Here is a 26,720-nt window from a genome sequence, read left to right on the forward strand (position 1 = left end):
TCCATTGCGGATTGTCCCACAACACAATTGATAGCAGTAACCAGAGTTCACACCTGGATGTCAGCCACAGTGATATATGCATCAAAAGCTTAAACCCAGATCCCCCAGCCCTACGCTTTATAATTCCCTTATCAGCCTCATCTCCTTTCCAGAGATGTGTCTCTTCCTTTTCCCTTCAGTGTGTGTCCCACCCAGCTCACAAAAATGCAGCAATACACAAATCTGTCTGGGGGTATTCCTCTCTTTAGGTCTTCACCATGCAGGCCTGGGCTTTCCAAAATGGAACACAGGGTACCCCATGTGATGTACCATTTGCCGGCACACTTGCTCAGTGTACACTCATAGTACACTTACTGTCCAGTACTGTTACCTCCATGCATTGTACCCATACATGTACACATGCATTCAGCACACACACTCAGTCTGCCCGCACTGTTTAGCACTGAAGTATTTATATATCTTACTAACACACACTCTGCCAGCACACACACCTACCATGTGTCCACTGCACAACACTGCGCCCTTCATGTATTGTACTTCACACAAACACACATACACTAAGCACATGCTTTCCCTGTGCATGCACTGCACAGCACCACATATTTTGGTTCATGTATTCCTTACAGGCATACATACACCCAGCACATGCACTGCACAGTACTGCTCTAACTCTGTTTTGTACCCTTCTTAGGCAAGCAAACATCGAGCACAGTCACTACTCCTGCGTTGTACAGCACTCCACATCTACCTGAAGCAGGCCAAGAGATGAATTAAGCACACAGCATTGGAACTTTTAAAAAGGTGCATGAGCCTGTAGACCTCACTCCAGTGACACAGGGAAAAGGGTCCCGTTCACTACTACTGATCACTACATTTTATAGTGCCACCACCGCGCTTGTGGTGCTTAACTCCTGGTGAAGGCAGTGGTCTTCCACCACTATGAGGGTGGTGCTTTAGACGCCCCTTCCAGTCCAACAAAATCACAATCCGTGAGACAGATCTATGTCAGAGTACAAATTCGTGTTCACCTATGACAACAAACACAAAAAACTGCATTAGGAATCCCGACAACCGTACAATTAGGCATTCAGGGTAGTGGTACACATCTTCAACCAAGCAGAGAACTTTTCCATCCCCCAAGGGCATTACCTGTTTGATCCTGTTATGGCCAAGTAGGGCCTAGAGTTAGAATACCTACTCTACTGCTGCCACCACAATGAGCATCTATAAGGTAAACTCTCATGAGGAGCATAGTCCAGCACCCCATACTACCCATCCCTACAATCACACACAGTCACATCACATCCTCACTGCACATAGAGCCCAATTTAGAGTTTGACAGACAGGTACTCGGTCACAAACGTGACAGATAGCTGGTCACCCTTATTACAAGTATTAGCATATAATGCCGGAATACAGGTCATGTTCGTGACAGAGGAAACGCTATATCAGGCCCAAAGACACAACCTCATGAACATTCCACAAACCACCATGCTCTTTAACGTATACTCTGCAGTACTGCACATAAAGCCAACCTCATCACCGATCACAAGCCTGAAACACTCCTCAGCACAGAAACATGGGTTACACCTACAACCTTGCACATTCTAGACATTTTTGTTCCCAGAGGCACCAGCACTCAGTATGTGATCTGCACAAATAAGGAAGGATGAGGCCTCACCGTCACCCATAACTCCTTTTGGCCCTGCACCCTAGGCAAGCAAACTACACTCAAATCCATGGAGCTCCCCATATGCCACCTTTCACTCTCCCTAACTACAGAACTACAGGCTAGAATAAGGACTTTTATTGATGAAATTTCAGACCTTATAAACACTTTGTCCATCTGTCACACCATTGTTGTTTAGGAGGCTGAAGTTACACTCCTTCGTGGCTTCAACCTTCCAGACTAAGCTTGCACAAAAAAAGGTAAACCTTTCTGAACTTCCTTGACACACTGAAAGTCGTAATGTACGCTACCCAATCAACATATTTCAAAGGCCAAATGCTTGACCTCATCTTCTAAACATCACCAAGCATTCAATGAAAACCTCCCAACCCCTGGAGCGAGCCGACCCCCTTGCCATCCTCCACACCCTGCTCAGTGCCTAACAAACATACTTAGGTCAACCAAATAGAGAACAACAAGCTGCAGATCCTTTAACGGCTTATCCATTGACAACGTAAAGCTCAGACTGACTTTCTTCCTACCAAATCTATATCTGCCATTAAACCCTTCAAAACTACTTCTGCGACTTTGTAAAAAAAAAAAAAAAAATTAAATACCTACGCTCTAACTAAAACACAGAAGTAAGTGCAAAGACCTTAAGCACCCAGGTACACTGAAAACCTCAACAACAACATATACTCCATCAGAAGAAAAAAAAGAAAAATAGTACCCGAAGACCTTATGCCGTTTCTGTCCCTTTGCGCGACACACAGACAACTCATCACATCAGCCAAAGCAAAGTACTGTACCAACTCCATCAATGAAATATCAACAGAACCAGAACACTGTTCAAGACAATCTAGCACTGCCCTAAACCCCTGCCTGAACCTCCCATCCAATACTACACAGACCAGAACAATGTCATCAACCTCTTTTTCAGTGGAAAATACAGAAGATCCAACTGTACATAGACACCATCAAGCCTACTTCTCCTAGATCCACCCATTCTCGTAGCATCCTTCAATGATCATCCATCAAAGCCCCATCACTCGCAGCTCTTGCTGACCTATTCATTTCCCTCAAAGACACCTCAAATCAATATGATGTCTTACTCTCATACTTTATCAAAGCGATCTCAGCAGAAGCTCTCTTACTCCTCTATTTACCACTGTCAATGCCTCCCTCACTCAAGGCATTTTCCCAGAAGCTCTCTAGACAAACTAGATCCTCCCACTCCTGAAGAATCGCACACTAGACCTTGATGGCCTTCCAAATTACCAGTCCATAACTCACCTGCTCTTCATCAGCAAGAGTAACAAAAAACGTTTATGCTCAACTCCAAGATAACAAACACCAACCATCTCCTGCATGACTACAAATGTGCCTTGATTACGCTGCAGCACAGAGGACAGCATCTTACCACATTGTACATGGAGGCTTCCTGGACACAAATTAACTGCATTCTGGTATGGCTGGACCTCTTAGCTGCCTTCGGCATCAACAACCGTCCCACCTTCATCCACATCCTGAAGTCTTGAATGGGATTCTTTGGTTCTCCTCCTACTCATGCAACCAACATCAGTTCACTCAAAACGGCACCCCCATATTCCAGAAGATCTCTATCAACTGCACAGTCCCCAAGGGCCCCAATTTTATACTTACTCATCTTCAACCTGTACATGGAGCAATTCACCAATAAGCTGACAATCCATGCCTCTACTTGAAAGTCTACCCACCTCAGACATATCCTCTGCACCTGGATGTCTAGCACCTACCTGACGCTCAACCCTGCCAACACAGAATTGCTGTTACTTTCCAAGACCAACATGCAAAAACTAGCCCAAACCTGAATGAACGACACAGGTCTTGACACATTCAAAGACCAACTTTCACCAAACATCAATTCACTTGCCAGGTGCCAGAAACCATTAAAGGGCTTGTGACCACAATGTTGTATTTTGCCATGTATTAAAGCCATTTTGTGAGTCAGCAAAGCCTTTCAGAGGAGAGTGTGAATGGTGTATCCCCTCACAATTACAATTTGCAATTAAATGTATAAATAGTTTGTGACAGAAACTGTGGTCGCACACCACTGAAAAGTTGATGCCTCCTCAAAGTGGCAAACCATCTGCAAAGCAGAAGCTGTCCCTGTTGGATTGCTTCCTCTTTGGAATTTGTGCTGCATGAATGTGATGCATGGGGGAGAAGGCATAATAATCCCAGGGGGATCGCTGCGTACCCAAGATCTCTTCCTAAAATGGAAACGATCATTAAAGCATTACCAGTTACATAAAAATAAAAACCACATACACCTTTTGCATAAAAAAAAATATATCTTATTTGGGAATGCAAGCACAAGGATGGTTCGATGTTCAATGCAGGCCACCATAACTGTGTTTGTAGCCAAAACACAGGGGTTCTCAATAGCGAACTGATGAATATTCATTATGCTGGTCAGTCTGCAACTCCTAAGACCAAAGAGTTTGAAACGTGACCTTTTAGTACATAAGCTGCATCCAAAATTACAAACAGCTTGAAAATGTAAATGTGCAGTTTGCACCCACTATTGGCAAGCTCTCTATATTTACATTTGGGTAATGGATTCGCCCTGGAAACCAACCTCATCCTCAAGAAACAAACTGCCAAGACAACAAAGACAGCCTGGCGCCAGCTCTCTCTACTAAACAATATGAAACCGTTTCTCCCAGAAGGTAAATTCAGAACTGATGTACACAACATTTTCGCACCTAGACCATACATCGATGCTCGCATCTGAATGGTGGTAACTTGGTCCTGCTCCATGGGCTTCTAGCCTCCACACTGCATCCCCCTCCCCACCCCAACTCCATTAAATATATCCTTCATGATGTAGCACATTTCATCTAAGGCCTAAAGAAATATGACCACATCGCCTGCACCTGGATAGATGTCCACAGGCTCATCTTGTCATCCCACACCATCTTCTAAACCATTTTACATTGATTACAAAGCTGATAAGAACCCCACCTACCAGGCTAACAAGTTCACCATCTCTGGTGGCTTTCTGCACACTCACAGCCAGGGCAACAAAGGACAGGAGACAAAGAAGTGAAAAAAACAAAGCAACAGACTTTCTACATAGAGAGCATCTCAGGATCTGGAACATCTCTGGATCTATCTGCCCCGTCCGGAACCTACTCCAATTTAGGAAACAGGTGAACATGCACCTCCTTAAAAAAGCATACTATTCATAATGCAGTAACAGTCCATTTCGGTTTCCAGAATCCAACTATTTCACCAACCACTTGGTAGTTTCAATGGATGCGCTGATGCTTATTTTTTTTTTATTTCGTGGAGTCGGACGCATTCATTTCTGCCGAGACTCGAACCTGGTTATCCAGCTAGGAGGTCGACCGCCCTAGTTCCGATGTTGACCGCCCTAGCTCCGAGGTCGACCACCCTAAACATTAGGCCACATTCTATCCCCTATACCTTTCCATTGTTGAGCAGGTGCCATGTTTGAGGCACCATGCTTGCAGATTTTTTTGAGCTCTCAAAACAAATCTCCACAACAGGAACTTGTTTTCAGACAACAAAGAAGCAATGGCCCTGACACAATGGGTACTTTCTCCCTGCGTGCAGGTTTTTTTTGTGCCTTCCGTACATGGAACTAGCAAGTAAAAATGAGCGACGGTCACCTTGCTCTGAGCACCACTTTGACCTGGGAGCCCAGTGGCGGGTGGGCGGCCGGGTCAAGGGTTTATGCCAGAGGAACCAACTAAGGTACTGCCAGTGTAAACGCAATGCGTTTGGAGGGTGTGACACTTCACATATCAAGATCAGCCAGATTGGCCCTGCTTGAATCTCAATAAAACAGAAGCGAGTTGTATGGGTAAATATTGAAATAGTGTCTCTAGGAGTTCGCAGCGGCCAGTAGAATATTAGAAAGAAATTGAAACCAAGTCACTAGGGACAAGCACAAACAGGGGAATGAGCATTCACCACACCAGCATGGACGCATGATCCTAGACAACCCTAACGTATGGTCACTTCTGATAGCTGCAACTGGTCTGCCTATATAGAGAAGGAAAATAACAAATGAAAATGCCCTGAAAGAAACTACCTACTTAACGGTGTACTGTAATCATGCTATTTCTATCTTGCTTATTTTACATTTTAAAATGAAGAATGGAAGACGAAGAACATAAAAACTACGCAGGGCTCCGTGCTGTCTTTATGTTTCTAACTTTGCTTTAAGTTAGAAACATATTTTGTTTAAACGATGTGCTATTTGACCAGATTTGTTCATGAACTGGTTATAACCACGTGTCACTGCATTGTGCACTGAGCTCACTGCCTCGTCATTGTCTAGTGTGGATGCAGAGCCTCCCTACGCTCCACGGGATGAACTCTTGTTCTTCTACTTCACATTGACGAGCTGCGCTTTGGAGACTGGAGGGTCACTCCCTTCCGAGACAGATCGCGTCCCAGGAAGACACGGGTACATTCACTCTAACACTTAGCTTTGGTTACCTGAAGTCTTCCACAGAGGGCATCTCCGATGGCAGACTTTGCCGGCTCTCATCATCGCTGTCCGTTCCAGACTGAGAGGATCTAGGGTAAGAAACAGACACAGCGTGTCATTACAAATGTACTTTCTTTAATCATCGTATTTATTAGCGTAGGTATAGCACTGCTCGTGTGGCATTTTACCCTTCAGACATGCATGTAAAATACAAAAACACTTCATAACAACACTCATGTGAGTTTTGTATTTTGTAAAATTTTGGCGAACAGTATTTATTTTGCTGAAAATAAAACATAGTAGGACTAGCGAGTTCTGTGCGATCCTACGCTGTGATGCTTCTCCACGCAGCTGGTGGCCCCTGGACGGGCCCTTCTTCCTACTCATATGGTAGAGATCCAGACTTCTTGTGCGAGCCTGCACCCTCAAAACTCCTTATAGCCTCTGCCAGTGCAACCCAATTTGAGTTAAGCATTGAGTCAATAGCGATTCCGAGTAAACATACAGCATCAGCCTCGGACGCCAAGTGGAAACAAGCATTTGCAATGCAATAGGTCTCGCATTTTCAAGAGTTTGAGCTATTAGCATTGTAAATGACAATGCCTTTTATTTGTTTTGAAAACCTGCAAGCGGTGCGTTAACGCGCACTTTGGGCTTATAGTCTTTGCTTACGAGAAGCAAGGCTGGCAGTAAAAGAGGCGCAGTTACTGCCACCCTTGCTTCTCATAAACAATGACTAGAAGTACAAAGTGTGTGCTTACGCTACGCTTGCAGGTTTTCAAAACACATTAATAAAAGGCATTGTCATTTATAATGCCAATAGCTCAAACTCTAGCAAATACGAGACCGATTGCATTGCAAATGCTTGTTATGTCGTGTACTTTGGGCTTTTTCAGACGGGCCACTTGGACGGGCTCGCCTGTTATCCGTGCGTCGCAAAAGGTTTCTTATCTTTATGGGGCCATGTGTTTGAAACACATGGCCCCATAAAGACAAGCTCCAGCGCGATCCTCTTTCGCTTTCGGCATTCCTGGGAGAAAATCCTGTTTGGATGACGGTACTTTTTATTGTTTACTTATTTATTTCTACGTATTTCTGAGCGTACTATGCTTCTTTTGCCACGTGTGAAGGCGAAGAACCATCTTGCTCATAATTGTATTTAATGCGGTATAGCCAATGGCTGTCTACAACAGAGGGGTAAGTGTAAAAAGAATAAGTCATTCTCCAGGTACCAGAATCGAACGAAACACCTGGGCCTGTATAAACTACTCACTCGTGACATGGGGAATCTTCGGATTTGTGGTTGTAGGGGAGTGGAAGAGCTGGCTTGTATCCCACCGATGCATTTAAAATCTGCTGTCCTGCTGTTTTAGAAGCAGCTACTGCATGGGGAGCGCTTTGATGTCAGACCGCCAGGCCTCGACCAGTGCTGGCAGATTCCTTCCCATCTCATGTGCCTGGCATGACTGACTCCGTCCACCCCATCAACCTCTCAAAGGTACGGGCCTGTCGAGAAACTCGCCCTTTTGCCTAGTGACCTACCCGTTTCTGGCATTGCCGTGGTCCGAGACTGGAAGAGAGAGACTGGTAGTCGGATGCCTTAAAACATGAGTAGCAAAAGCGGCACCTTTTTTCAAAGTGTGAATTTCACACATGTCCTTGAGTTGTGCGGTTTCCACTAAGGAATTTATTTATTTATTTATTAGCAGAGGAGAGCGGCCCGTGGAGCTCAGGCAGGACGGCAGCAGCCCGCCAGGACTGGAACAGAGAAAGGGAGACTGTGCAGCAGAAGGGCAGGACCGGTGCAGGAACCCTTCCTGCAGCGCTCACACGCGTAGGAAGGAAGGAACCCGCCTTCTGCACCAACCAGACCTCCCTCCCCCAGGACCTGCAGCTTGGGGCACCAGCATCCAGGACTCAGCAGCCCTGAGCACCAAGATCAAGGACGGGTCGGCTCAGGACACCTGCCTGCAAGACAAGAGCAGGTCACCTTTTTGAGGACGCAACTACCATCAACATCCCTCCTCTATTAGGGCATCGACCTTCAGTACCCACCAGTATTCGCCCCCAGGACCTGCTCAGGGCACTTGTCTCCAGGATATACCACCGCGGTGCGCGCGCTGTCACTTCAAAACCCACCAGTCTCGAGCCACGGGGGCGAGGCACCTGCCTGCAGCGCCCACCGCACAGGCCGTCGGGAGCGGACCCCCCAATGCCCGGCATCCCGCGGGCGGCAAGGGCCAGGTGAGGAGGGAGCCAATAGCCAGAGCCCTGCGCGCGGGGCCGAGCGCGAGCCGCCGAGACGGGTGAGCTGCGCCCGCGGCCGGGGGGATGGGGACGGGCGGGGAAATGAGGGGAGACGGGAGTTTGGAGAGGAAGAGAGAGAATGCGTGTGATTGGAAGCGGGCAGAAGACACCGGAGAGAGCGGGGCAATAATAGCTGTTGTTGGGACGGGGAGTGAAGGTAAGAAGACAGCAGAAGCTGCGCACTGAGCGGTCCGTGAGGGGGCGGAGGAGACCCAGAGCACACGGGTGGGCAAGAGAGAGTCGGGGCCGGGTGTCGGGGGCGCACAGACGGAGAAAGGAAAGTTACAGAGAACATGAAAACGGACCGGCCCTGAAGCAGGAGCGCCGAAGACAGAGGCTAAGACACCGAGGAGAGGTTTGAGAGAGGCAGGACTGGGGAGGCAGGTGAAGAGAGAGGGCCGGGAACGAGCGGGCAGGAGGAGAGAGAAGGACACACTGATATAAAGGGAGGAGACATACTGAAGAGAGAGGGACCCAGACAGACAGACAGGGGATGAGCTGAGATGCAACAACTTCTACAATGAGGACGAAAGTGAAACTGCATACTGGCTTGCTGAGGGAAGGGAGACAGGAGATGTGCACGCCGCGTGGCTGTAGGCGCGTACACCAACTCAAATCCGCCGAGACCATGCGCGTGCCTATCTCCTGTCCCACTTCCGAGGCAAGTCAGCAACAATAGATCTCGCTGGCGACAGCGCTTCGCGCTGCGTTCGCCAGGCGAGACCTAAAAAGGCACTATAGCTTCTTGTAGGACCCAAATAAGGTCCCACTCAGGCCAAAACAGCAGTAAACGGGCCCTGATTACTGACTTTCTAAAAATCGCCATCAAAACTATCTCGGAAAATCAACACTACAATGACCCCAAGACTCCGAATTACAATAAATTAACTCAACCTACCACAGCCTCCACAAGCGAGGCCTTCACGGTTTCCTTATGGGATGGAACAACCACAAGGAGCGAGGACGATAGGAGTGGCTGGGTTGCCACATCCAAAACAACCACCGTAGTCCCAAGCCTCCAAACTCTATCTTCCAATGCACTTCACTCCTCGGATTTGCACCTAAAGCCAACACCCGTCGTAATTGAAGCACAAATCCATCATCATTTTCAGTCGTCTAAGTCTCTCTCAGCACCTCCGTGCTTGCAGTCACCACTCTCACCTCTATTCTTATTAGGCTCTCAAGACCTCAAAAGCCTCAATGCCGGCGTCACCAATCCCCAATTTACCTCAAATACTACGAGTCCACTTGGCAACCTGATCATGCTATCAGGCGGCTGCCACCTCGAGGCGAAAGAGCCTACCAATCTTAACACAAACAGCAGAGACAGGCCTGCACAATCGTCGTACTAGCTGGAAGCTGTACAAAATAAATATCAACACCCTAGACAATTTGAAACACTGGAGGAGTTGTTCTTTCAGTTCAACACATACAGATCCACCCCTGCTCTGCTACTCTCTCAATCCAAGGGCACAAGAATAAGGAGCCTATCTCGTACGACACCTAGAAGCCAGAGTCAGAGCGATCGGCTCTCAGCCCCCACCAGTAACATGGAACACCATGCTCAGGTTCCCATTGAAGAAACCAGCTGTTCCCCAACATCTTTTGTCTGGCCACTCCTGCTCAACACCTTAGACACAATCAGCAAAGCTATGACCCTCCACGCTGACAAGCTTGACACTCAAGTAGATCTTTTAAACATTCTAGCTACTCACGTCCAGGGGATTGAACAAAAAATACATAGCTTCAACTAGATGATCGTGAAGGTACAGCGAGACCAAGAGACCACTTACCAATTGCGCCACTGCCACTGCACTCAAATTATCGACAAACTTGCCACGGTTCCAATCTTACTGACAGACCTTTTGGGCACCACCAAGGAAGCCCTTTTAAACAATTCTCCCAAGGCAGGGAAAGCTCACGAGGACCTACGGGCAAAGGATATGGCACGCCCTAGGCCCACGGAAGGACTACTCATCGGCAGCATGGGCCCATCTTCAACGTCAATCTTAGAAAACACATTTGCACCTTTGGGCAAATGCCCATGATAATTCCAATACCTCGGCCTCTCAATTTTCCGATAATCATGATCAATCTCTTGGAAGGCCGATTAAACCAACCAAGCCATTAACTAAGCGAGAGAAAAAACGTCTTAGAAAAGCGAGAAAAAGCAAACAACCAAGTCATTTAATTAACGTAATTACTGTCCAACCAGAAGAGGGAAGGAAACAAAACACCAATGATGAGATCCCAAATATTTTGGAAGCAACAAGCAACAAAGAATCCCTAATTGCCCCACTTGATTCCGTCGCCATACTCAGCAGTCCAAATTATACTAAAATCAAACAAACGTTGCCAGATAATCTATACAGTTTATTCAAACCACCAACTAAGAAAGAGAAGCAACATCTTAACACCTCATTTAAACAAACAGCAAATTCTGTATCTTTGTCCAGGATTGAACCGCACTATCCAACCACAATATGCCCTAGTGCGGAGAACATGCCAAAGGACAACGCCTGGAAAGACTGTCGTAACTTTGGAAAAATTGAAAATAAAATTGGCAAGCCAAGTCCGGGATGCAACGTCACCACAAACATAAAGGCTAATAAAACCCCAACACAAGACAACACTAATGTCTCCCCGCATTTGCCTTCGACGCTTCCAGGGTCTACAGAGGGAGCCACCAAAACGGAACATGGCTCTGACTGCGCGCCGCAGTTTGAGATCTTCCCAAATAATAAAAAAATTGACTTTATCCCCCACTATGTCTCAAGGGGCAACCATGACTTCCTTAACAGTAGTGTTCTGCTGAAGTTATTCAAGGCACTGCCCACTCTGAGCCACATTAACACCAGGGACATTGAAAGCATAGGGTTCTACCAGAATCAGCATTTCAGTGGAACTCCAAGAATCAACTACCGCCACGTTCACCGACTCCCTCGTCACTGAGCAAATCTGGCAGCAGAGGGTTTCATTTGAAAAATGGGGCATTGAGTTAAAAAAGATCAACCCCCCATGTTATCCCAGTCCATTACACATGCCCAAACATTCAGCAGGCCTGTTAAAAGGTGCCAAAGGCCCGGACAATCGAAGTCCTCTTCCAGGCATAGACTCCAAGGCCAGGACAATCACAATCCCCTTTGTTCACCCTGAAGTCAGTCAGCCCACTGGACCCCGGCACTTTAACAAGCCTGGAATCTTCCAAGCCGGGGCATGAAAAAATCCACAAGTTGCCACAAATGTATTCAAAGGCTACCAAATCTGCTCCTGGAACGTGTTTGGCCTCGGGATGAAATTAGAAGACCCTGACTTTATGGAGTTTATTATACAGTACAAAGTACTCCTCTTCCAGGAAACCTGGCTAATAAAATCTACTCCCCTAGTAGGCTATAAGGAATTCCAGAATCTGGCCATAAAGGGGACTAATCAAGGGAGAGAAAAAGGGGGCCTCTCCACCTTCATTTCAACTGATATTTCTGGACTCGCCGTTGCCATAGACCTTGATTCCCCCTGGCTGTTATGCGTCAAACTTGACACTCCGCCTTCCAACAGTCTACTGATCATAAATATTTACATCCATCCAGCGTCCAAACAAAAACGGCAAGCATTGACCACTTATTAGCCTCACTTGCCACTCTAAAACTTGCTTACCCCGACGCTAACATCATTCTGTCAGGGGTCTTTAACATGTCTTTATTGCAAGAAACAAATGGCACCAGGCGGCACACTCAGGCTAAAACTCGACATGACACTCTCGGCAAGCAATGCGCAGTTCATCTGCATGACCTCTCACTGCAAATGCTTAATGGGCACAGCCCGACTGACACCCCAGCGGCATACACAAGGGTCACTCAAAAGTCAGCCTCTATCATTGACTATTCTTTCATAGATCATAATCTTGCTCCCCAGATTACAAACTTACAAATCTTGGACAGAGCAGAGAGTGACCATCAACCGCAATCCTTCACACTCCTAAGAAATAACACAAATCCAATTCACACTATTGCAAAGTCCCAAGAACTCCATTGTTATAATCTCAAACGCCTAATTTGGAAAAAGGATAATATAAGTGACTTTATGGAAACATGCATTAGCATTTTGGAGAAATCCAAATTCGAACCATCCAGCATTTGGGCCTGGGAGTCATTCACCATTGAATTATATCAAAAATGGTCTAAACCGGCTACTGGCAAAAAAGCAGGTAAACCGTTGGGGGCAGCATGGTTTACCAAAAGCCTCAGAATTCAAAAACAACAACTGCACAAAAACTTACGAAAACTGAGAACACAGGGCTCACCTTTTACTAAAGACCAATTGCTTTTAATTTCCAAAGCCAGAAAAGATCTTAAAAGAGACATCATGGTGGCCAAGAAAGTATTCCAGGAACATCTCTGGGCGAAACTCCATTACTCTTGCAAACAAAGAGACTCCAAGCTTTTCTGGGAAATCATTAACCAGTTAACAAATGGCAGGAACAGACACTATAACTCGGACATCATGGAGAATACATGGAGAGCCCACATTGAATCACTATACAACGAAACCTTTCCCCCAGGCATTGCGGACTGCGGCTTCCAACTTAGTAACGGAGCTACCGTTAGAGATTTAATGAAAAACGACTCTCCCTCTGATTCAGACTTTCCCCCACGGATCCTTAAAGAACAAGTACTGAAAACAATAAAACAATTAAGATCTGAGGGTGCCCCTAGGCCTAATGGCCTCCCAAATGCCTTGTTTCGGCACAATCCACCATTCTGGGCAGATCATTTGTCTCCTCTTTTCTCGGACATTCTAACTTTTAACATGATCCCTGTCTCTTGGAGGGGAAGCATTCTAAGCCCAATATATAAATCGGGTTCTCGTTCCGATCCTGCAAATTACAGATTGATCGCGTTAATTGACGTGGAGGCTAAAATCTACGCATTAAACTTGCTGGTAGATTTAGAGGACTGGGTGGCACGAACAAACCTTATTTCCCCAACGCAAACCGGATTTAGGGCTGGGATGGGCACCCTGACGAAAATTTCCGCAGTAACATTCATGGCCAATCAAGCCCTCAGAAAATCAAGGCCACTCTACGTATGTTTCATCGACGTTAAAGCGGCCTTTGATAAGGTTTCAAGAGCTAAGCTATGGGCAAAAATGAGCAACTGGGGTGTCCCAGCTAAGTTGCTGGAGGCCATAACCAATCTGTACTCCTAGACGTGGGTCCAGATTAGGAAAGGAGATGGACTCAGCATTACCAAGAAGATCCACACACTCAACGGGCTAAAACAAGGGTGTGTGCTGGCACCGTGCCTTTTTAACATTTACACCGCTGACCTGGATGAGCACCTTCGGACAATCCAATGTGACCCTCCAAAACTTGGCACAACACCCATATCCAGCCTTCAATACGCAGATGACATCGTCTTATTGGCGCAAACGCCAATTGGTTTGCAACTATTAATTACTGAACTTGGAGCCTATACCACCTCGGTCCAACTGACCAACTACAAAAAAACAAAAGGTGATGTGCTTTAACAAACATCATAAAGCCGACTGCAAATTTACTTGGACTTTGGACAAGCGACCTTTGACAGAGGTGGATTCATACAAATACCTTGGCTTCCAAATTGATTGCAAACTCATCTTTAAGATTCACCTGTCCCAAGGTCATACGAAATCCAAACAGCTGCAGTTTGCCTTCAAAATTTTTAAAAATAAACTTGCAGGTGGATCTATTGGGCACTTATTAAAGGTTATAGCAGCAAAATTCCTGCCTTCTAGCTCATATGGTACAGAAATCCTGAATGGTAAGGACGCTATAGGCTTGAATCTGGAACAATCAATCCTTTTTAAGAAGCTGTTTGCAATCCCCCGCCACATTCCGCAAGCCCAAATTCGACTTGAGTATGGTCTAAAAAACCAGATCCCTGACAAACAAGGTACACTAGTCAAGTATTATTGGAGGTTGCGGGATGCAGAGGAAAACACACTCGCACATTATTGCTGGGCAGAAATCGAAAAGCAAGCTAGCTTCAAAAATTCAATCTTCGAAGCTCTGAAGGCCTCCCTCTCAGCACTGAAGTTAGAGGAGGCATGGCTTACAGCTCCCACCTACTCCGGCTTTAAATTATTAGTCAACAAAGCCATAAAACAGCATTCCATTTTATTAGACAAAACTGCCTTAGCAAAAAACAAACACGCCTGGGCCGTGATTCAGTCATACCAGAGGTTGCCACCCCAATCCTACCTGCTAGACCACTTTTCGCACCAGAAAAAACATTTTTTTACTTTATTAAGGCTTGGGTCATACCCATCAAAGGACCTGACCCCAAAATGGAAATACGTATGGCAATCAAAGGAATGCCGCTTGTGTGGAGCTTGGGAGGAGTCCTTACTGCACCTGCTTTGGCAGAAATGCGCAAAAAGAGTGTTCGGGAGCTCTTTAGGAAGGAACAAATAAGAACTTGTAGAGCAGCAGTGATCCACTGTCTCACGGGCTCATCTATCCCATTGTCCTGCAGAGCCATAAACTTTTTTAAAAACGCGGCAAGAGACCTGACCAATGCAGAACGTGTTAACCAACTGATGCAGTATTAGAACATCTGGCTTTGAAACCATCTGACAGTTCTGCTTACACGTTAACTTTTTATATTTTTTACAAAAACAATTACAATGTATATTCTTGTAAGTTTAATCATGATGGTTTTTCCACTCTTTTATGGGTTTTTTACGAAATCAAATAAAAGTAAAGTATTCATTCCTACTCATACCACAGACGACAACGGCCCCCGGACGCACAAACCTCGGTCAAGGCACAGGAGACCCAGGCTGGGAGACCCCAGGTCCGAGTTCCGCGCGGGTCCCCCAAGGACTAGAAATAACAGCCCTGCCTCCTTGCTGCTCACCACACAAGACAGGAGAACTGTTGTGTCAGATGTGCACTGTCTTGCACACAACTAGCGCAACCTGAGACTGCCTCCCGCCTCGCTAGAACATGATGGGGAAAACCAGGACTGCTAAGAATCTAACCCCTGACCCCGCTATCTCGGTGCCGCACTTGGCCTCTGATGACCAAACCTTGGGGGCCCTGCACCACCTAGAATCTACCCTGGACAAGCACTCAACACACTTCGAGAAAGTTCTCCATGCCATTCTTGACACTAAAACGTCAATCGAGGCGAAAATCGATGTGGTCTCCTTGGACGTGAACTTGTTGAGAGCGGATCATCACGAACTGGTGAGCAAAGTGGATGAAACAGAATCTGCATTGACCTCTATGGGCCTCACTGTGAAGAAACTACAGGCCATGATGCTCACCATGCAGGAAGAAATTACCTCCTCGTATTGCCATGAGGAGGACGCCGAAGGGTGCTCACGGCGCAATAACATTAGCTTCCTGGGCTTTCTGGAACGGGCCAAGCATCTCATCACCAAGCTATTCCTACAGAACTAGCTGATGACCACCATGCTGTAGAACGAGGTCCCTAGGCTGTTCTCAGTGGAGGAGGCAAACCGTGTCCCGGGCTTCCTGCCCGCAACCCCACCCACTCATTGCCCATTTTTTTTTTTTTTTAACTATGGGGACTGAGACTTGATCTTACAGCTTTGTCACACGAAGGGCCCCAGGCGTTTTGAGAACACAGCCATCTCAGCATACCAGAATTTCACAATCAAAGTACAACGTCTCTAGGGCTCCTACCTGAAGGTAAAACAATGTCTGCAGGAGCTGCAACTTTGCTGTTCCCCGCAAGGGGAATCCACATCTTCTCATAATGTACCTGCTCCATGCAAAAGGCCTTGTGGGTACAGCAGAAACTGTTCGCCAAGACAGGGACTGAGTGACCCGGCAACCCAAACGCAGGAGGCGAAGAGTGACTCGAACGAGGCCTACCCAGGACCACGTGGCCACAGAGCAGCCTCGTGCAGTGGAGCTGGCCACCCTGCCCAGCTCGAACTCTTTCACAGCCGTGCGAACCGAGCCAGTCTTGGACTCTGGCGCAGATACTGGGGCCTCCATGTCCTCTGTCACGAGTGGCATGCCCAACCCTAAATTTACACAACGTTCACCTGACAACCTAATATGATCTTCAACTAAACTAATTGGCCGGTGGCTGGGACCTCTGGAACGGATCTGGAAAACAGGCATCAGCTTTAGCTGCCGCCGCACACCTCACATGTGCTCCGATGAGGACTTGTTTGTATGCTTGTAGTTATCGTTTTTGTTTCCATTCTACAGTTGGGGATTTTTGGACAGAGACACATGTGACCACTATCCTGTGGTGGATGCAGCCGTTACACCTTGCTGCTGTTCAGGTACGCATTACGGTTTTATTGGAGTCTGCTATGCCCACAGGTGTTCCAAGGGGACATCCTTCCTGGCTCTGGATGACCTCTCTAATGTTGGGGCGACAGCAGCGTGGGACAGGGAGTGGCACCACATCCTCAACCTCATATCACACTAACAACTCATAAGATGGGGCCCACAACTGACACTCTCATCCCACAGAACCACATCCTTATGAGGAATAAGCGTGGCATGGCCACCCCTGCTAAACACTACAGCATTTATGCATACCTTAAACATCGGAACATGCACATTGCATGCTACAAGAAACCCATCTTACACCAGCGGAGCTACAAAAGGTCCGTACAAAATGGAGAGGGAAAGTAGATTGCACATCCATGTCAGTTTATGCTAGGGGAGGGTGTAGGAATCTGGCTCTGTATATACTATACCAACGTAAGGTATAGTGTGCACAGAGTCCAGTGGATGCCCAAAGGCTAAAGTAGATAATACCAATGATCTTTTTTGTGGTAGTGTGGATGAGCAGTTAGGCTTATCAGTGCTAAGTATTTGTTTTACACATACAGACAAGAAATTATTACACACACTCAATGACTAAATACGAGACCAATGGCGTGTAAAAATATTACTTTTAGTATATTTATTTTTTAAAACCAAAGATACTTTATTGCATTAAAATATGTCTTGCAATATCACTGGTTTTCAATGTAAAAAGTAGACATGTGCATTTTTTATGTAATACAATGTTATCTTATGGGAGGAAACACAATCATCAATATACAGGTAAGTAAATGATTTATGATATTGAGCTTTTGGGAGAAGAATCAGTACCAGGCAAGGTTCAGCTAAGTGACGAAACTGCACCACCAGCGGCACTTGGGTGGCTGGGCCCAGAGGTCAAACTCGGGATCTGGTGCCAATGTTAATTAATAGAGAAAGGGGGCAATCAAAGTGGTACTACTTACAGGGACGTGAAATGGTTTAGTAACCCAGTCTCCAGGGCTTCAGGTTAGCACAGGATTGGGGGGGGGGGGCACAAGGCAGCACCAAACGTACACCTTCAGCGGCACAGGGGCGGCCATGTGCCGAGTGCCAACACAGCATTGTGCATCCAATGCAAACAAATGGAGAATCCTGAATTTGGAAAAAGACTGCAGGCTCAGGCCGGACGAAAGAAACCTACAGCTGCACAGGTAAGCTGGGATGTGCTGGGACATCAAGACACCATTGGTTGATCTCCCAAAGACCCAGGGGCTACGGATGCAGGGGTGTCTTAAGGCGTCAGAAATCAGTTTACCGGTGCAGGTCGCGGGTGGGTGACGGGGGTTATTATGCAGAGGCTCTTGCTCTAAATTGCTGTGGAACTTTTGCTGGACCAGTGGGCCACTGAAACTCGGGCGTGAGCTTTCATTGCGGAGATAGTCGGTTTTGCGGTTCCGCAGCCAGAGCACTTTGTCTTTAAAGTTGTTTTTCTTCTGGACTGGTCCGCTGTCCATGGGAGATTAGGGCTCTGGAAGTTGCTGGTCTGCTGGATGAGTCACTCTTCTTTAGAAGGGTCTTTGAGGACTGCAAACAAGACGGGTGGGCTGGGGACAATTCAGTTGCTGCACAGCTCTTCTTTGTCCTCTTCTTCGTAGGTCATCAATAATCTGAGGATTAAGGTTCAGGGCTGCCCCTATATACTAGTTTTTGGGGTGTTACAGGGGTCAGAAGGTAATAGCCAACGTCTACTTATCTTTAGGGTGCCTACACCATTTGTATGTCCACTCCCTCTGGGGCATTTCCCTAACCCTCTTGGCTATAGTCCTCCAAAACAATATAGAGGATTCTCAAAGGAGGGGGTCACTTTAGCTCAGGGCACCTTAGGAGCGGTCCTGGCTGAGAGGGGACACACCTCTCTTGCTTACTAATTTTCCTGCCAAGCTTGCCGGCTTGGTCAGGGGGCGGCCATCTCCACTAGATGGAGAGGCCCATGTCAGCATAACAAAAGACAGGAAGTCTCTGAGGCTGACCGCCTTTCTATTTTGTTCCTGCTTGGGGAGTAGGTGTGAAGCACCTCCACCCAGAGCAGGTTTTGTTTCTGACCCACGAAAGGAAAAGGCCCCACCTCAGGGGGTCAGAAACATGTCTAGAGGCTTGTGGGGACCAGTCAGGCACACACTAGCAAGTTAGTAGGATTTCATTGGCACCTCTGAGGTGCCCTCTGAGTGCATTTCTTAATAAATCCAATACTGGCATCAGTGTGGGTTTATTAAACGGAGATGTTTGGTACCAAAAATCTAGGAATTCAGTGAAACCATCATGGAGCTGTGGAACTCGTGGTGACAAGTTCCCAGCCCATGTACTCAGTATGGCTTCATTGTGCACCTATAATGTCTAAGAATAGGCTTAGACATTATAGAGGCATATCTGCTCATGTAGTTATGCCCTCACATGAGATATAGCACACCCTGCCTTACGGCTGTAAGGCCTACTGTAGGGGGACTTACCTATGCCTCGTGCAGTGCTGGGAGGCCTGGCACACAGGGATGTGTGCCAGGTCGACTCTTCACTTTTATCTGCAACAAACCATGCAGGCTGCAGTGGTAGTATGCCTGTGTTTGGTGAGGGGGGGTCTCTTAAGGTGGCATAATCCATGCTGCAGCCCTTAGAGATCCTTTCTGGTCACAAGGCCCTTGGTACCTTTTACAAGGGACTTATTTGTAAGCTAGAGGTGTGCCAATTGTAGACACAATGGTACAGTTTGGGGAAAAAACACAGGCACTGGAAAACTGGTTATTAGGAACCCATTGCAAAGATGAATCAGAGTCAGGCAACACGTGAGGGAGGGGGTACTGCAACAGAAACCCACTTTCCTACAGAGTGCTCATCTGGATCACCCCTGGGGTCCTATTTGTTCTGAATACACAGAATGGATGTAGATGGCCACTAAGCAATTTTGGAGGGCCAACTTGTTGGGGCTCCCCTCACACTTCTGACATTATATGCCCCCAACAGTAATAAGTTGGCTTTCCTAGACACACTCACTCTGGCACTCTTCCGGAATCCCCTACACCCATGACTTTGGGGAGGTGACTTCAATTGCGTACTGGAAGCTGATCTCGACCGTTCCTCCCCTCCCCTGCATGCTGCTACATGTGTCCGCACAACAAAAAATTAGGCACATACACCACACATCGATGCTTACACAATGCCTGGTGGCTCGGGCACCTGACCCACCCGGAATACTCATTGTATTCCTTGGTTCCTGATATGCACACTAGGATCGACTTTTTCCTATGCACGGAACAAATGGGACCCCTGCTAACCCGAGCAGAGTACTTGGCGCATACCTTCTCAGACCACCTCCCATTACTGGTCATCCTCAGGTGGGGCAGACAACACCCCACCATACCTACATGGCAGTTGCAAACGGAGGCACTCTCTGACCCCCCAAATTCCGCGAGGAGCTGACGCACTGACTCACACAATGCTTTGAGCTTAACAAGGGCACGGCCTAGTCCTGGGCACAAGAGCGGGATGAACACAATGTTGTTGCATGTGGTTACTGATTGGCATCTACTTGGGGGAACGACGTCACTTGGTGGGTGACCGAACTGTCATCAAGCAGGAGCTACAACCCCTGGAGGTGAGGGTCACCACTCGGACTGCAACGCCTGAGCAACTCCAGCAGCCGTGCAAGCAGTGAGCCGAAGCTGAAGCTCTCTTTAGTAAACATGACACACTGCCCTGCAACATGCTGAGGGGGATTGATTAGGAAAGTTATTGATGTGGCTCGTAAAGGAGGATCAGTGAAGTGCTCCGACTGAAGCACTCTGCCTAGATGATGGCACGATCATCACCTCTCGGCCTACCATCAATGCTACCTTTTGCAAATATTACTGGGGGTTGTATACAGCTATGGCTTCCCAAGCTCCGGAGTGCACACATAGCTTCTTCAGCAACCTATCGATGGCCAGGCTGAACCTATTACAACGAGCTGAGCTGGACGAGCCCCTGCAACTGGACGAAATACCTGCCGCCATCTTGCAAATAGCCTGCAACATGATCTCCAGCACCAACAGGCTGCCGATTGAATGCAACCTTTCCCATTCAACACCTGCTGGACATGGTCACCAAGGCTAGAACACTGGGATGCCTCCCAGTCTTGCTCTGAGAGGCCCTGATCACGGACCTTCCTAAGCAGGCAGAGACCCACTTGATGTTTGCTCTGACCGACCTCCCTCAACACTATATCTCGACTAAGTTTCTGTGCAGAGTGTTAGTGAACCGCCTCCTCACAACAATTAACGCTCGTCCATGTTGACCAGTCTGAATTCATCCGGGGTGAAGCACTTTCACCAACATTTGTCACCCATCACTGCCCATACATGACACTCCTACCGATGCCTTCGGGCAGGAGGCTGTGTCGTTAGACATTGAGAAGGTGTTCAACATAAACGGCCAATCCATCCTAATAGGGTCCATATATGCTCCAACTGTAGACCAGTCTGCCTTCCTACGTAACCACACACAAATGCTCGCACCCTGGAGCGGTGTCCCCAGGCTGTCGGGGGATTTTAATTCAGTGTTCGACACTTCTTTAAACCGACCCTTCCCTCCCTTGACACGCATGATGGCCTCCTCAAATGCATCAGTCCTGAACGCTTGGCTGCCGCACTGGTCTCTGACAGATATTTGCGCTGCCCGTAACCCAGACACCCTTGTGTATTCTTTTTATTCCCACGTACATGACCTACATGTGAGGCTGGACCGTATCATGAGCTCTCCCTCACTGTTGCAATCGTCAAACACTGACTACCTTGGTCGCACACATTCCGACCACAATCCCCAAGTGCTACAACTGAGCTGGGAGGCTGGCCAGTTCCCACTTGGCGCCTCCAGCCGGTGGCGCTGGAAGACCCAGCATTCCAGGCCTCACTGGGAGTAGCTGCAACAGAATATTTCGAAAATAACACCGGCACCACACATAGCAAATCAACTGAATGGGAAGCATTTAAAGTGGTTATCAGGGGTCATAGCATGGGACTAATCTGGAACATGTGCAGAGAGCTAACCCGGGAGTTAGGGAAAATAGAACAGGAGATTTTACCCTGTGAAACTCAAAAAGGCATCGGGCTTAGGAGACTTGCAACAGATGCGCAAGAAGCGAAAAAATAGAATTGCTAGAGCAGCTGCGTTGTTTAAATTACACAGCACATTCAGCACGCACACACGCAACGTCAGACAGACCTGGAAGATAGCTGGCATGGCTTTTTCAACAGGAGCAGCCTCAACACCACATACACGCTATACGCCCTATAGTAGGCCCTACAATGTACATCCTACACAAAGTACATGTTGAGATGACAATACACTAAACGACCCTCTACAAATCCACCACCCCACTAGACTGGGAAAGAATAAGAGCATTCTGGTCCATGATACACCTACCTACCATACGCCAGAGCAGAGCGAGGCACTAAGTGCTCTGATTGAGCAAGATGAGTTTAAAGGGGTTATAGCGGCGCTGGCAACAGGGAAAGCCCCTTGCCTAGACAGGCCACCAACAGAATTCTACAAAACATGAGGCAACACTGGCGCCACACCTCCAGGCACTCTATGCCACCCTCCGGCAATCATTGAACAAAGCACGGTTGGTCCCACTCCCCAAGCCCGACAGAGACCCTATAGAGCTGAACTCATACAGGCCTCTGGCTCTATTAAACACCGACTATAAAATCCTGGTGAAGCTTCTAGCAGACCGGCTAGCACCACTGGTCCAATAACTAGTACATGAGGACCAGAATGGATTTGTCCCAGCATGAAGCACTTCTTTGAAAAACCATTGGAGGTTCATAGTCGCTAAATATGCCACAGACCGATGGTCTCACACAGGCTGCCTGATCCTAGACCTAGAGAAGGCCTTCAATACCCAGGAATGGGACTTCCTCTTTATGGTACTGCCATTGTATGGGCTCTGAAAAACGTTCATTAGAGATACAATTGATTATAAGCTGAATGAGGCTTACACTTGGGCGGAAGTATACGCACAACGAAGATTCACCAAAAAAACTACCCAAGCATCCTCGGAGGAAAGCGTCGTTTCTGAATCAGATATTGATACCCAGAGAGCATCCCTTAAAACCAGCGTCAGCTCAAAAGCTACTACAAAATCAACAGAAGAAAGTTTACCAACCATGACACCTAGTACTTCTACTTCCTCTCCTTCTTCTTTTTTGGAAGCAGGCAGAGAAAAAGGACGACCACCGGACAAGAACCAAAACAAAACGATCAACGGTACCGGCAAACAAGGAGAGGAAAAGGACGAAGAAAAAAGCAAAAAAGGATTGAGAAGTCAAACGAAAACCTCATAATGAACATTTCTTCCCTTAAATTGACAGCGTTTGAAGAAAATGTGCTTAACAAAGGAATGTCATTTGTGAGCACTTACAACAGCACGGAATTAGAAACAGAAGTGGCGTTCTATAAATTTATGAGAACATTAAGATTACGGAATTTTTTCACTAACATATGTCCTCAGGATTCTATTGAAGACCCAACACCTTTCACTTTTAAACCTAAGAGCACTTATGTTGCTCCAGTATCACACAAAACCTTGGATACATTTGAATTACTTGTGCAACAAGATCTCAAAAAAATTCAATACTCGAAAAAAACAAAAAATCTGAGTAGAGCTGAAAAAAGCGCCTTAACAAAATTAGCAAGAAATCCAACAATCACTATTTCTAAGGCAGACAAGGGTGGAGGATTAGTAATTATGGACACAGAACACAATGAAAAGAAAGTTTTGGAACATATTAGTAATGAAGCAATCTATGGCAAATTGACAAAAGATCCTACCACGGAGATTTCCAAAAATCTAAATTCCATCTTAGAACAAGCAGAAGATTTAAACTGGATTGACTCATCTACCAAAAAATCTCAATTCTCAGTTTCCCCGCAGACCAAAGGTCTATCTATTACCCAAGATTCACAAAAGTCTTACTGACCCTCCATTCAGACCCATTGTTTCTGGATGTGATTCAATATTCGAAAAACCTGGTCGGTACATAGATACCTTCTTACAGTCATTCGTCCAAAACTGAGAAACTTATATTGAAGACACCACAGATTTTCTGAGAAACATAGAGATGATCAAAAATCAAAACACAGAAAATTGGATCTTATGCACCATAGATGTGGTAGCTTTGTATACGTCCATACCACACGCTAATGGAATCGAAGCAGTCGAATGGGCTCTACTGAGACAGGAAAACGCACAAATACCAAAATATTTAATCTTACAATTACTTGAGTTTTGCCTGCAAAACAGCTATTTCAGTTGGGATGAACAATTCTACATACAATTGAACGGCACCTCTATGGGCTTTCCTGGAGCACCTGTATACGCCAATACGTATATGGCGAAGTTTGAAAATGATTACATCCTAAAGGACCCCACATGGAAAGAAGGCCTAATATTCTTCAAACGATTTATTGATGACATCTTCCTCATCTGGAACCAATCAGAACCAGCATTAATTAATAACATACGGACATTGAATTTGATAGACTCCAGAATACAATTTACTCATACCATCAGTCGTCAGGCCATCTCATTTTTAGACGTTTGGATAGACATTGAACAGGGTGAAATACACACTAGTGTGTACAAAAACCCAACTGATAAAAACAATGCTTTATTATTCAGCAGCTTTCATCCTTCTCCTCTCATTCGGAACTTACCAGTCTCTCAATTTTTAAGAACTAAACGAATTTCTTCAACAAACACGGCTTGTGAAACAACATGGCAACAGCAGATTAAAAACTATACAGACAGAGGGTATCCTGAGAACTTACTCAGAGAGCAACTTAACACAGTCAAAAATCGACCTCGTGACGAGTTACTCAAGAAGTCTCCTAAAAAAAACAGCACACGTACAGTTTTTCTATCCAAATACTCCACCGCATCAACGAGGATTAAAAAGATTATACAAAAACGCTGGGATTTACTACAACTTGAAACAGATTTCAAAGGTTTATTCAAGGACAAACCATTGTTTGCCTACACAAGAGCACAAAATCTAAAAGAAATGCTATCTGGAAGAAAGAAACCACCTACAATCTTGGAATCTGCAACTAAAATAAACGGAACACCAAAATGTTGGAATTGTATCCATTGCAATAATGCAATTACAGGAGACACCTTACTGCACCCATCTACGGGCCAAAAAATCAAAATACAGAGTAGCACAACATGTAACTCTGAAAATGTGATCTACACCATCAAGTGTCCGTGCGGACTGTTGTACGTCGGTAAAACTGAGAGAAAAATGAAAACCCGATTAACGGAGCACAAAAGCAAAATACGCACCAAAAGTACCACCTCAAGCATTGCTATACACTGGGAGGAAGCACGTCACCAAATCGCCCAACTCAAATTCCAAATCATCGAAGAAGTACCAAAGTTTCCAGATCGTGATAACTCAAAGTATCTTCTACATATATCCCACCAGCTTTCTTCAGAAACCTAGAAAGAGTGGTGAGAGAGCTCATCTAGGGAGCATCCCGTAACAGAGTCGCGCTTTGGGAACTCTACCTGCCGACAAGCCAAGGTGGGATCGCACTTTCTAACTTAGAACAATAACACATTGCAGCCCAACTGCCGTGGGTGGCCCGATGGCTCTCAGAGCGATGTTTATCCGACATGGCAACAGGTCTACCAGCCTTGACCCATCAAGCCCTTCTCTCCCCATTTCACCCATGCAATAAACAGAAACCCCACCGCAGCTACTACTCAATGTAGCATACAGATGCTACAGCAGAAGCTTGTTTATTACATGAAGCGTAAAGCTCTACACTCCTGCACTCCCGCTAATAGGCACACCCAGGGACCACACGTCCATCACAGCCTGCGAGCTACGAAACCAAACTGCAGACGGAATATAGGACGTGGGGGATCTGTATTACGAAGGCAACTTGATGTCATCTGCCTTTCATGGCAGAAAGTAATGGGATTGGACCAGGGCAATTCCTCATACACCGTACAGTCATAGCCACGCTACACAAACACTGGGGTGACATGTCAATGTCACATAGCTCATAGGGACATTGTCGTTTTTCACTAACTTAGCATGAGCACGTTGCAGCTTGCCTGCTGCTTTGCGCATGTTACTACACCTCTTTATTTTTTGCAATAATTTCAAAGACTGCTTTCACATTAGAAATCATCGCTGTGTTCACTCTCTGCGTGTTCCTGGGATTTTGACTGAACATTATGATTTATAAGCAAGGTAGAACAACAATGCCCCTTGTTATTTTGTTCTGGCCAGTCCTTAGCCCTTAGACAAAACATACTGATGCAGCTGTTGTTTGGACAGCGTACTTGGGTTTTTAGTGGGGTGCAGGAATAGGTGACACACACTTGGAGAGGGACCTTTGAAGAGCAACCATGATGTAGATCTACCACCTATAGACTAAGGTATGGGGTCTGCTGACAAAGCCCAGAGATCTTGTATTATATAAATAATACTTCTTAGCAAGGGGAGGGAGGTTAGGCACTAAAGTCCTTTCTCCATTGTCTATCTATGATGACATCTCCCTTCATGATATATGGACTAGCTGCTGGGCTGACTATATTTGTACTATGTATTTTCCTGCTTGTCGTGGCACGTTTACTGCATGTTAGGGCACGTTAGTTCAAATAAATATTTTAAACTGTTTCATGTCTCTGTCAGATCTTATTGTGGACAAGTAAAAGAGTGTAAGCGAAAGGGTGTGTCTTGTTACAGCGATTCCGGAGAGATCTGGGAATGTAGTGTTCTAGGGTGTCTAATCATTTGTTTCTCTCAGAGGGAGTAGGAGAGCATGTGTGACACTATAGCTAGTCGGTCCTGGGTTCGTCGGTACTAAGGTGGTGGGAAGATTCAGTCCCTAAACACCAAGGTCCCATTTCCTGCGCA

At 46.4% G+C, this 26,720-nt stretch overlaps 1 protein-coding gene across 1 annotated transcript in view; it reads right to left on the reverse strand.

The window, feature by feature from the left end:
- The window catches only part of C7H17orf75 (chromosome 7 C17orf75 homolog), a 236,068-nt gene that overhangs the window by 144,355 nt on the left and 64,993 nt on the right, over positions 1–26,720 (reverse strand). Inside the window, exon 2 of the mRNA XM_085617227.1 lies at positions 6,182–6,262. Within this exon, the coding sequence (XP_085473353.1) occupies positions 6,182–6,262 (81 nt within the window). The remainder of the gene's footprint in view (positions 1–6,181; positions 6,263–26,720) is intronic.

The sequence above is a fragment of the Triturus cristatus genome, chromosome 7 (genome assembly GCF_964204655.1).
Source record: "Triturus cristatus chromosome 7, aTriCri1.1, whole genome shotgun sequence".
In the NCBI taxonomy this organism is placed as follows: Eukaryota; Metazoa; Chordata; class Amphibia; order Caudata; family Salamandridae; genus Triturus; species Triturus cristatus.